The sequence below is a fragment of the Engystomops pustulosus genome, chromosome 1 (genome assembly GCF_040894005.1).
Source record: "Engystomops pustulosus chromosome 1, aEngPut4.maternal, whole genome shotgun sequence".
Lineage (NCBI taxonomy): Eukaryota > Metazoa > Chordata > Amphibia > Anura > Leptodactylidae > Engystomops > Engystomops pustulosus.
The window spans coordinates 62,596,892-62,610,605 of record NC_092411.1 but is presented as its reverse complement, the minus strand read 5'-3'; the positions used below and the strand labels follow the sequence as shown (position 1 = coordinate 62,610,605).

Here is a 13,714-nt window from a genome sequence, read left to right as displayed (position 1 = left end):
GATAAACTTATCCTCTGCAGCAGAGGTGACTCTAGGTCTTCCTTTCCTGGGATGGTCCTCGTGTGAGCCAGTTTCTTTGTAGCGCTTAATGGCTTTTGCAACTGCACTTGGGGAGACTTTCAAAGGTTTCCCAATTTTAACACTGACTGACCTTCATTTCTTAAAGTAATAATGGCCACTCGTTTTTTTTTTTACTTAGAATTTGTATTATGACCAGAAAAAAAAGCAGCTAACAGTCTATTCAGTAGGACTATCAGCTGTGTATCCACCTCCTGCACAACACAACTGATGGTCCCAACCCCATTTATAAGGCAAGAAATCCCACTTGTATCTCATCAAGAGTGTGCAAAGCAGTAATCAAAGCAAAAGCACTACTTTGAAGAACCTAGAATATAAGAAATATTTTCAGTTGTTTCACATTTTTTGTTAAATATACAATTTAACAAATATATATAACATAATTCTGTAGTGATATTTGATATATTGATATATATCATAGTGATATATTCCTTCTTCCATGCCAAACAGCAGCGCTGTACTGTAATCATGAAAATGGGAGTCCTTGAATCAATATAGTTTGCTGTAGGATTATATCTCTGTTTGGACACTTCCATCTTAACTAAAAATGGTCTATGCAAATACCCAGTGGGAATTTTTGTAGCTGGGACCCGATGTGCCCTCTCCACACTAAACTACCGGGATACATTGGCCCAGAAACATATTAAATTGGCTGCACCAGTTTTCTGTCCAACATTGCATGTAATACAAAGTCGAATCGGCTTGCACATGTATTTATAAAGTGTTTGCTTCACTGTTTCACTGCTGCACTGTGTCTGACAAAACATAAAAACGTGCTCTCAAAGTGGTAATTTCCTGTCTTTACATTGGGCCAGGAAGTAGTTAGGGCCTGTAAAGATAATAATTCAATAATCCACTATAGACAACCCTTTATAGTCATTCATGACTTGCTGCTTTTATCTGCTTGTGTCTCACATGGGTAATTCACCTCTTTATAGAGGAGAAAGCACATTTTTTGCAATTTTTATTAAAACGTATGTTAATATTGGAAATCTTAAATAGAAATTAAAATTAACAATTCTTCTAGTTCTAAACACAAGGTACACAATGAAAGTAAGATCTGTTCAGGCCATAGTGGGGGAGGGAGGGTCATCTTACGCCAATGCACGAAGCACTTTGTGTAAGAGTTTTTTTCTTGGGACATTATGTGGAAACAGATAGGGTTCAGATGTTTACATCCAAACCAGGGGGTCGCTACATAAATTATATTGAGTGACAATAGTTAGGGGACTGTCTGACAAACCTGATCATGTGCAGATCTTGTTTATGTGCTGAAAACCTAATTTACGGTGTAATAGAATCTATATCCATTAGCTGAATAAAGTTTCATCTGCTTTGCTTCATTGAGTAATTCATTGAACTGTAACAATGAAAACAATGGACTGTAATGAAGTCATCCTCTTATCACTTTGTGTTGAATAAACATGGAGGTTCCCAGGAACCTTCATCCTGTGTTCTATGTACCCAGAAGCCATGCGTCATGTCTGTAGGATGGGGACCTGTGTCCTCCCTCATGCTGGGCTGGTAATAGGCAGCAGGGCGAATAATTGTAGCCTCCGGCCGTGGTTCATTGAGCTGCTGTACGCTATATGTAGACCCTTTTACACTGCAGTAACATGGGCAAATGCATCATCCATATTACAGCAACAAGTGCATACGCTTTCTGTAATTACACTGAACTATGCTGTATCCCCCTTAGGGCCTTCATCTGTGTAAAAAATGAGCTTTCAATTATTACTATTTGTTAATGACCTTGAAAGATTTTACGGTGTAAAAGTACACGGTTCAAGTCCAGTAAAAATCTCTATCCAAAGGAAAGCAAAAACTTGTTTTTGCAGGTAAAAAAAAATAACACATCCACAGAATTCAGCCATCAATCTTAGATTGGGAGGGGGGGGGGGTCTCTAGCACCCCCAGCAGCTCAGCACAGTTTTTTAGCAGATGATAAACTAAAAATGTACTAGGAGGTGTACAGATCCACTTTTACAGGTTTTTGCAAATTGTTCCCCATTCTTTTAAATAGGAGCTGCAGAAACATGGTGCACCACTACACAGAAAGCTGTGCCGTTTCCTGTTCCATCCAATAAACCGGCTCCTGAGGACAGAATCTATGGGGTGATGGGTGTTACATTGCAACCAATCTACTTTTGAGGTCCTAATCTTTGTATTTCAGCCTAGCCCTCGTCATTAGGAAAATAATCTTGTATCTTCCGCATGGAATAATTTATTCCATAAAATTAAATTGAGCGGCTTTAGAAGATAAATAACATTAAAAGGTGCGTTTTAGGCCGGATTCACATTGTCTGTGAACATGAAACGTGCTGTTTTATGGACCTGGGACTGAACGCTGTGCATCATATCAATATAAAGACTATAAAGAAAACTATACTGCTAATTTAAGGATAAAACTTAAAAGCCAAAAAAAAAGGACTCATTTTGAAGAAGAAATCTTTTGCCCTGTCTGGTACCTTTACTAATTTTATTGGGGAAATCCTGCTGACGGGTTACCATTAACAAAGATACCTGTATTTAATGAGGAAAGATCACATAGGAAGTAACTCCAGGTTGAGAAACTAACTGCAAAGTTTTAAAAATATATTTGTTTATTATGGCATAAAAATGATTGGAGGTCATTTGTCAAAATGTGCATCTCTTCTGCGTGGGTTAAACTTGTTTGATTTATCTAAGAGGGTGATCAATCTTGCATCTGAGTTTATTGGTGTTTTGCAACTTTTTTTTGTCGCATATTTTTGCTTTTGCACAAATATTTGCAACCTTTTACATCTAATACCCAGCCAAAACAACAGACCTACATATTGGCAGGGTAAGCTTAAAACAATTGCCTCCCATGTCCATTATACATAAAAACATTGATTAGCAACTAGATAACAAGAGCAAATGATTGTGTAAAGACTTCTATTTACAGATGTGTATTTAAAACCACCGTTTTCTAAGTCAGTTCCCAAGATGTATAATATTTCTATCTATCCAGCAATGAGGTAAAATGGAAAGAACTCTGAGTGCTCTCCCATTTTATTAAAGGGGTTTTCCCACGAAAGGACATTCTCAAATTGCAATCCCCTAGTGAGAATACAATAAACATAATTTTAACCCTTTACTTTGCCATTTACTTTGCTAAAACAGTAATAAAACTATCAATCCCTAGGCTGGTCAGTGCAAAATTCCAGGGTGTGGGCGGGGACTCTCTAAGCAGACACATTATGATCCATATTGTTCTGTAAGCTGACAATGTGGTTTATATACGCTTTCATTTAGCTTCTGAACATTGCACTATGATCTGACACACATAGAGATGAGACAGAGCAGAGATGATGAGAACCATTAGATGCCTATTGAACATAATGACGCAGTCAGCCCTCCTACATCTCTGCTATTCCACAACACACTACATCTGCTGTGCCTACCCAGATAAAGAACTTATCTGTGTGTAGTTTGTAGCGTCTCATCTGGCTAATGCTGCTGCCTCAGAATTGGTGAGTGAGCTCTGTCCTGGACTGAAGGGGTCGGGGCTACAGTGCAGAAACAGAGAAGTGCCACACCACGGCCCTCACACAGGAATCCAAGATGGCGGCCTGACCCTAAGCCAGAAGTTACAGGGTCATATCCAGGGGAAACTGTACACCAGGACTGATAGAGACAGATAGGACTCCTCTCTAAAATGCTGTATTTTTGTTGTTAACAGTGAATTAGAGAATGTGTTATTTAGTTATCCTGAGTACATTTAAGAAACTTTTCTTTGTGGGAATACCCCTTTTAAATGGGTCACGGGTGAGTGTTGCTTAGTTGCATAACAGTGGAATGTGAGATTATTTACAGCAGACTATGGAGAACAGAGGTTGATAAATGTCTTCACTCTTACTTTCATGATTGTAACATTTAGGGCCCTTGGCCGCAAGCGCTTGTGCAAGTCCAATGTGATCCATCATTGCATCGCACTGAACTCTGATCCATAGCTCTTCAATGGATCTTTTCTCACATCCGTATTTTTTTTCTCGCTATGCGTCTACATTGTGTTGCGTCAAAAGTAAAGCATGTCTTACTTAGGTGCGAGTCTGAGGAAAAAAACGCCCATTGATGTCCAAGGAGCTTGAAAAAAAACCTGACAGCCCTAGGAGGCATTGCATTATTTCATAGCCAACTCTGAACACATTCTAATCAAACTCGTACCATTATCCCTGAGTAAAGTTGTATGGCACATGGGCAAGAGGCCTTAAAGGGAACCTATCACCAGGGACCTCAGTTTCACTAAAGCCAGGTTGCAAAAGCCCATTTCACCTGCATTGCAAATATGTATTTGTGCCACCTCTCAGCATTTGCATTACAATATAATTGTGTGTTTTAACTCACCTGGCTTCCTGACAGAATCCTGTGTGGAGTCACAGGGTTTGCTTTTATTCAGATACATTTAAAAAACAAAGCAAACATGTGACTTGTCTGTGCTGCTCACTCCTCAGCTCTCAGCCCCAACATTTCTGCTTGTGTACAGCTCCTCCCTCTCCCATCATGCCCTGAGCTTCCTTGCTGTGTGAGTGAAGTAAATGGAGGGAGGACCTGTACAGGAGCACAAAGGTGGGGGCTGAGGAGTGAATGAGCAGAACAGACAAGTCATGTGCTTTTTTATAAATGCATCCAAACCAAAGTCGATCACAGAACTCGGCCCATGATTCCCCTAGGAAACCAGGTAAGTTAAAACACACAATTATATTGTAATGAAAATGCTGAGAGAAGACACAAAGACATATTTACAATGCAGGGTTAAGGGGCTTCTGTAACCTGTCTTGAAGAGGTCCACGCTGACAGGTTCCCTTTTAGGATCACAGCTGCAAGAACAAAGGTAACTGGACATAACTTCTGCCCTTAGGTTATGTGAATTGACTATTTAACTAATGGTTGTGCTCTGTCCTTACACTGAATTATGATTCCAGTCTAGTTGAAGTGAAAAAGTATGCAACTTTTTTAAACATCAGAATCTGAAATCCAAGGATAAATGACGAGCAACACTCGAACATTTGGGCTTTACAAACATTGCAGGGCTAGTGAAAAACAGCGGCAAATCCACCAAAGTGCTCCAAACAGTTGCAAATACATCAATAAAGATAAATGACCCCCATTGTTCTTCTATAATCAGCTGAAATTATGAAGCAGCATGTGATTAAGGGCTGTTTCACATTACTCCATGATGAATCAGTCGGCTCTACTACATATCGGGGAATTGTATATCAATCCCCATCATAGTGATCAGCTTGTGGCACGGCAGTCGTGATCACGGGGTAATGGGAAACTGCCATAATTCTTTTGGGGGGAAGCAATTACCTGTTATCCACGTTCATTTACATAAAACCATTAACATTCATTAATGAATGCTTGACGTTTTATTACAGCTTTGTTTCTGGTTCCAGTCCATTGGCTTCTACATCATACTTGTGAAGTTCATTCTCAATGATGAACACCGAGCTGTCTCTGGGGGTGTTTTTGTTTCTCATAAAAACTGCAAACTGGTAGAGGAGGGCACCTAAAAGATGAAGAAGCAGTACAGTAGTCATTAACATGTTGACATATAAAGCTTATACACTGTTCTAAACTTCTAAGTACTAAGGACTTTACCTGCGATATATTTTTCACCTATACATAGGAAAGATGTATGATTGCTAGGACCCCTATCGTTCTCTATAATGGGTGTGTTCTGAGACCTCTGTTCCACCTCAAAATACACCTCCAGGAAGGAGTATGTAACAGCCACGTGTTCTTAAATGTCTTTGTGAGGTTGGATACAGTAGAGCAGTGCACCATGGATATTGGAGGGAATGTGACACCACCTTATCTTACAATACTGTTGAATGCAAATGGAGGTTTTTCTCCACCTTCAACCCTTTCCAAAAAGAAGGTTGGGGCCATCAGCTTAAGGCCTAAAAGCTCACTACTATTAACTCCAGACACCTTGCCAAGGTCTGCGCCTTCCCATAAATTAGGTTCACACTGCACTAGTGCAAGAGGGTAGCATGAAAGACATGATACTTGCCCAACACTGAGTGGAGCAACCCAACGCCGAAAGGTCACATTACTCTTATATATACCAAATATTACTAATAGGGGTTTTCCAGTCATAAGTGGGGATGAAGGGAACTGAACTTTAGATGTCGCGTTGGCCAAGGGAACACCTGGTTGACACACCTCGCCAATCACAGACATGCCTAGTTGCTAGGGGCATAAAGCTGCCTGATTGTCTGCTCTGATTGACCCTGCTTCCATCAAAATTGTTAGTTGCATAGACTAATTTTGACAATAGGACTAAATTCATGAATTTGCGACTTTCAGCGAAAATTGACTCCCGGCCCACTCTGGTCTAAGAGCTGCAACTTTGTTTTGACCACACAAAGCTGTAGACAGAGTTAGGTAAGAGTCATAGAGATCTGTGTAACCATATCTGTGTATTGTACGTAGAAGGAGAAAAAAATCATTTATATTCAAGGAATGTAGCTGGACTTGGAGCAGTCTGATGCACTGTTGTGTGAGATCTCTTCACTGAACACAGCACAGCCCTTCCCCCTGATTAACTGCTGTTATATGTAAACAGAAGTAGCTACAGCAGCGACTCATAGCAAAGAGGAAGTGATACAACATTTCATACATTATATTCAAAAACGTGTCAGTGCTCTACTCTGTAAATGTGTAATCAAATACTCATTCCAAAGAACAATTTCACCAGATCCTTTCTGATTAAAAAATAGATTTTCCTTAAATTTTTCTGTTTCTCTCTCCGTTTCCCTTATGTTGGACCTCCACCATACACTAGTGTATTGCACTGCTACAAGCCCGGAGTTTTTTTTTTTTACTGCAACATTGGGTATGTATAAAACCCATCCGCTATGCTGCTTCCTGCAGATTTTGGATTTAGCATTTTTCTTGTGATATATTTATTATTTTTATAGATTGCTTTATAAAATAAATTCTACTTACTTAATAAAACTGTGAAAAACACTGCTCCTATGGCGATAGCCAGTACTTCTGCATTGTTTGGTCCAGAGTCGCACACCGCCTTGTCCGTCTCCATCCTATCACTGTTGGTGTCAGGAGTCGATGACCACTGATCAACTAAGTAAAGGCTTGGATAGAAACGTGTGAAGTTATTTATTTCTGTCCCGGTGAGGCTTGCTGCGTCCGTCTGAGCGTCACTAGTCAGATTCACTATAATCCATGAGGTATCTGGACTCCTCGTTGTAACAATATCATTTTCCGGAGCAGATGGAGAATGGGTTTGGACTACAGATCGTGTCAAATTATTCTCTTCAATATGCGTTACAAAATCAGATCCATGTGGTGTGTTTGTTTCTTCCAGTGGAACACTCTTTAAGGTCGGGAGCTTTCCATAGGTTTGGATATCGTGAGCTTCTGTCGGTGTAGTTATGGGACTGACAGCTCCACCGGTGATGAACAGCAGTATGTCCGCAGCCGCAGAATTCACAGGGAGGAACCATATAGCAATCGCACTTAACAGGGCTAGTAATGTAAGATTATACAAAGAAAAATCAATGTTACATGGCATTATAGCGAATGACAGTAACTGCTGTAGGTTATAGGTGCTATATACATTGCAGAACTGATATAGATTTTAAAGAGGCTGCCATTAGAAAAAGAGTTGTTGGTAATTGGGGTATGACTTTTTATACTTTAGGGGACTGAAAATCTTTAACTCTTTGGAGCTAGTACCAATTTTCAGTGCCATAAAAAATACTTGTATCCTTATTCCAACTAAACCTTAAATAAAGCATCTTAGTGCACTAAAATGTTAGAACATCCTGTACTAACGTACCATAGATACAACATGCACAGTCTTACCCTTACAAGTGAAGGGACTTGCTGCTGACCCAATGTTCCACATCTCAGCATTTCTGCACCTGTATACCGGCAGATTCATCTTGTATAGCCATATATTTCCTCCTGCTTACACAAGCAGATCATGGACTGAATACACTAAGCCACTTGCTTTAACATCCGGATATTTGGAATTGTGCAACTAATGAAAAAGACTTTGAGAAGAATCCCTGATATGCTGGCCTGAGGTTATATGGAAATCTGCATCATTGCTCTTCCAGAAAAGTTAATGTGGTTTATCATTTTGATCTTGACTATAAAGATTTCATGTATACACTTGTCTTTTCTAATTCCAGAAATCCACAAAGTTGGAAAGCGTTTAATGAATAAGACTAGGCTCCATGTACACACACGAGCGGGTATATGGCAGGTGCGCTGGAGAGGAGAAGGGGCAATTGCTGCTCACTCCTCCCCTCTCCATAGAAGATAGTGCTGCTCGCTCCTTCCCTCTCCATAGAAGACAGTGCTGCTCGGCCGTTCTTACGGCCAAAGATAGAGCAGGTTCTATCTGTATGTGGCCATTGCACGGTGAGTACTTGTTGTGCTCAATGCACCGCGCACAGCGCCTATTGTCGTCTATGGTGATGTATATATTCGGCTGCAAACTTGCAACCATATGTATGTCTCCACAACGGCAGTATGCATACTAAGAGCACTTTAATTCTCAAGACGACCCCTATCCTTGTTCCTGAGCCTTCACTTCTGTGTGGTTAATGTCAACTATACATGTAACAGAATGATAAGAGACCACACCAAACTTGCTTAAGACCTCCACACACATGAGATAAAAAATCATATGAATCTACCAGATTGGCCCAACCATCTAACATTAGACTCTGCTCCACTGGTAAAGAAAGGGGTTGATAAGCAATTTCTTTACAGACTGGATTGTTCCTGAAGTAAAAGACAGCACAGAACGCCATAGGTAGGTGTATCTAAACCTAACAATGTTAGACCAATATTATATACGGGGGAGTCAAAAGTCCCTTGCATTTCAGAAACAAAAGAGAAAAAAACAAAGAATGAAATATCTGAATACCCCAGTTCTATCAGATTGTGTATGACCCGCATTTGCATTGGATAAGGTCCCTTCTACATTCGCGAGTGTGCTGAGATGAACTCACACGCATGCTGCCCAGATCTCCCGGCCCAAACGCTGCAAACCAGAAATGAACTCAGCATGTCAGGTCAGTTCCGGTATTTAGCGTTCGGGCTGTGCGATCCGGGCAGCACGCGTTGCGAGTGTGATGTAAGTTCATCTCATCACACTTGCGTATGTAGAAGGGGCCTAACTCTGTTACTTCTATGTAAATGTAGCAAATACATAGAGATTGTTTATGAACGTGCAGACAAGGGGAGGGATTTATATTCTTGCGGGTCAGCTTTCCTAGCTCAAGCATGTGTGACATAGATGAAGTGCTGCTGGTTACACAGTCACAGGCTTAGTTAATATGTGAGATAAGGGGAATTTGATGATTAGCGCACTGGGCATATTCTACAATGTCCGGATTATATGAGTCAGCTACTCATGCAGGATAATCATTGGGGGAGATATATTAAAAGTCTCTGAGGCAAAACTGTTCTAATTGCCCATGGAAACCAATCAAAACTCAGCTTTAATTTTATAAACAGCTGTGGGAAAATGAAAGCTGAGCTCTGATAGGTTGTCATCGACACTTCGGATAAATTATCCATATAATCTATTGGACCCCATGTTCCCTCCTTAACTCTTCCTTCTCTCTTGGAATAATATATTTATTCATAAAGGCCAAATGGACATGTTATTTCAATAGAGGAGATACAGTGAGAGGCTCTCTGACACATCTGGTATCGTTTAGCTCAAGAAAACAAATGACTGCACACATTAGATGAATGTGAATGCTCTCTCCATAAACCTTTCATGGGATAATGACGTATATAAGTAATTCTGTGTGAAGGGGTTAATACATTCATACAAACAAAATTTGGATCAACTCCAGCATCCAGGCTTGAAAAAGGTATTAGTAAAAATCTAACTTTATTAAGTACAAAAAATGGAGGGGAGAGGGGTGTTATTAAAAATATACCATATTGTTTATAGAAAACTGACCTGTTACATAATCAGTCTAAATTCAAGAATCAAGTTCTTCTGATATGTCTGATATTTTATTCTGTGTTTAGTCGTGCACTGAATGAAAAGATTGTATGCCATCAGCTCAAGGGAGGTGAGCTGAACTTATACTCGTTCTTTGTTTCTGTTAATACATTCACCCGTTTTAAATGTATGACTCCCCAGAACTTGAATTAGCTTATAATAGCCAAGAAAAAAGGAAAATTATATTTTCTTAATGGAGAACATCATCTTATATCTGTGTGTTTTGCAGTTTCTTAATAGAAATGTATTAGTAAATTGCCAACTGGGTGTCACCAGTTAGGGGCATGTCCGTGCACTTGTTTATTGTCCAGGAGGTGCAATATTTCAAAACTGTTGTACAGTATTGTAGGAAATACAAGTATTTGGTAATGCAGACATATCAGGAGACGCAACAGGTATTTATTTTATCATAAATAATTTAGCACTAATGTATTCACACTCTACAAATGGTATGTATAGAAAGTACAATTCATCCATCAAAATGCGAGGATCATAAAACCTCATTAATGAAATTGTAAAAAAAAGGTTTTAAATTCTGTAGTAAGTTTGTGCGGGTTCTAAAAAAAAAAAAGTTTGCCCTTTAGTTTTGGTAATATTATTTTACCATATAAATTCCTTTTTTAACCATATATAATATAAATAAATCATTATTTATATAGCGCCATCATATTCCATAGCACCTTACAGATCAGGGGTTCACATACAAACAAAATAGGAGGGTAATACCATAGTCATATAAAATAAAACTAGGAATGAGGGCCCTGCTCGCAAGAACCTACCAAAGCTAAAATGGACATTCTGTGTACTGTATTTCACATTATCCCCAATAAAAGGTATCTTACTGATTGGTGGGTTTCTGACGCCTACAGATCCCTCGTATCCACTGCATGAACTCACATCTATGGTACTAGCAAGTACAGATGAATATGTACACCTATGCCCTCAAATCCCTTAAAAAGTATGGGGACATCCATTATGTCAGATAGGATATAACTTGCAATAACCTCTCAGGGCAGGTCTTGTATGTCTGAACACTGAGTATCCCACCACATTCACAAATCATTAGAATCAGGGTCCCAAGCTCCTTATTCCCCTTAACAAATGACCATATACCATATAATTTTTAGTCCTGCCGTGCTATGAGGCTGAATACAGTGAGAGAGAATTAGTCTTTGGGCCCCTGTTGTCTGGTGATATCCCCATTGATCAACCCCTTTTATACAATAAACCTTCTATATCATAAAAGCCGGTGTAGCTGTGTTATTCTCCAGTATACTCTGGATAGATCTCATAGGTAAGACTACAATTACATTTTAATTGCAGTAATAATTAGTTAATGTATTGTTATACAGCAATAGAGCTGGTGCCCTACAGCTACATTGTGTAAATTACAACCTATAACAGGTAATGGTGGCTGCAGGACAAGGTGGGACAACATGCTGGTATGTGCCATGACTGCCCTATGTATTACTGACACCATGTCTATGCCACACCAGTCTCAGTCACATATGTGACATCAGCTTACTACAGCAGTGTCCCAGAGGGGGGAGGTTTGGTGACAATGCTCCTGGACTGCATATGGTTGTCTGCATCTGTCTGTGCTGATCTGTGACCTCTTCATTATTTATCAAGGCACAAGGGAGGAGTAAAGGGGGTGGCTATAATTAGGAAAGTCTTGTACTATGTCACTCAGAAACTCTTTCCTCCAACAATCCCAAACCATGTATATTTACAGCTCTAAGAACATACAGAATGTAACATACATTAATATATAATCTTGTTCTGCAAGGATAAACTATATCCTAAAAAATGTATATTTATTATTACATTTTTAAAAACTACATAAGTACTGGTTCTGAGCAGTTCACCATAACACTTCCAAATTATCATTTAAAATTATTTGTAAAAGAAAATAAAAAAATCAATATAGAAATCATGCAAACAGCTATATTTCATGTCACTGGACATATACTTATGACGCGGTGTGTAGTTCTAGGATGAACACTGACCTGCCAGCAGTAGGACTCCCAGTCCACATTTGCTTTTCATTTCCACATTGGACGTCTAGAAGCAGAGGGCTAGGAAGCAATGATATATCATGCAAGGCAAACAGTGCTCTTACCTTCTGCTGCCTCCAAATATAGAGTAAGGTACAGGGTACAAGTGAATGGGACTAAGAGTCTACTCCTCCTCCTCCTCCCAGGCTCTGGAGGCTGAACTCCTCTTAAAAAGAAAGGGGCATGTGCTTTCTTTGTTGGGGGAGAAAACCTCTTTTATCACGTCCCCAGCTGTGTGTAAATAAACAGTCAGACACAGTGACTGACTAAATATAGGAGGGTTTTTAGTTCCAATTTATTTTTTTTTTAGTAGTATTACTATGAAAAAGAAGAGCTGGAAATCACTTATCTACTTTATTTTCTATTGTCTGCAGAAGGATTGTTCCTCAGGCCCATTGACTGGCTCAACCATTGTTCACTTCCCATCGCTGTCTCTTAAAAACAGCCAAATAAATAACAGATGCGCTTTATTTTATCAATCTTTTTTTTTTTTTTTTTTTTAAACATACATAAAAATGGTCATCGGTCCATACTTCATGGTCTTGTGAACAACTACAAAGTGAATTGTACAAAAGCTGAATTGTAGCTGCATGTAAATGACTGATGCCGGTCGTCTCACCATTATATGGAATGGCGCAAATCATAATGATTGTTACGATCTATTTGAAGACCCCAATATTCTAGGACTCTGTGCATATAAAAAGCTTCCTGGACACATGTCTATATTATACATAATAAAAATATGAGATGCCTCTGTAACACCTGGAAATGAAAAAAAGAGGCACATAAAATAAGGATATAACTTTACGGCTCTTCCCTGCTGCTCAGTGCTGCTGTACTAATGTACACAAGAAATGTTACAGGGTGTCTGTGTGTGGATAAGCAACTCAGATGGTCGTTCTGATAAGTATCTAGACACGTCCAGGTCAAAAAGTCTTTGAAGACTGGATCAATCCAAAGCAATCCACTCCCTCCTTATCCTATACAAGTGAATACACAGGGAATGGGTGAAGATGATGAGGCCATGATGCAGGGGTTATGGGAGGGGAGACAGTAATGGAGGGATATGGGGGAACATGGTAGAAGCAGTAATTAAGGAGGGACAGGAGGAAGGAAGACGAGGCAGTAAGGAAGAGGGGAGAAGACAATGACAGAGGGTGCCTTGGAGGCGGAAGGTTTGTGCTTATAGATGGAGTAGGAGTGGGGTGCGGAGGAGGCAGTAATAGGGCAGGTAGGGTAGTTGGAAGGAGGAGACAATAATGGAGCAGGTATTGGATGATGGAGGCAGTGATTGACCTATTATGGAGACAGGAGGCAATGATGGAAGGGGCATGGGAGGAATGACGGGTAAACTATTATGAATGGGAATCGGGAAGAAAAAAGTATAGGAGGGAGAGGAGGAGGCAGTGATTGAAGAAAGGAAGTCGAGAAAAGAGGAAGGGGACAGTGATAGGTTAAAAGATGAGAAAGAAGGAAGTTTTGTGGTTTTATGGGAGGGAAAGCTAAAGGCTGTTGGAGGGAGTTGTTGGAGGCCATTTCAATGGGTATTGGA

The 13,714-nt window shown here is 39.8% G+C and overlaps 1 protein-coding gene across 2 annotated transcripts; it reads right to left on the bottom strand.

Annotated features, from left to right (window-relative positions):
• Positions 1–2,699: 2,699 nt before the first annotated feature.
• On the bottom strand, positions 2,700–12,281 carry LOC140121827 (uncharacterized). 2 transcript variants are annotated; one of them, XM_072141917.1, is made up of 3 exons: positions 12,115–12,281; positions 7,057–7,596; positions 2,700–5,611 (listed from the first exon to the last, which is right to left on the bottom strand). In XM_072141917.1, exons 1-3 carry the CDS (start codon positions 12,152–12,154, stop codon positions 5,475–5,477), a joined length of 717 nt encoding a protein of 238 aa, XP_071998018.1. In that variant the 5' UTR covers positions 12,155–12,281; the 3' UTR covers positions 2,700–5,474. The 2 variants fall into 2 exon arrangements, with proteins under 2 accessions (XP_071998018.1, XP_071998011.1); XM_072141910.1 differs by lacking the exon at positions 12,115–12,281 and adding an exon at positions 7,936–8,092.
• Between the last annotated feature and the right edge of the window lie 1,433 nt (positions 12,282–13,714).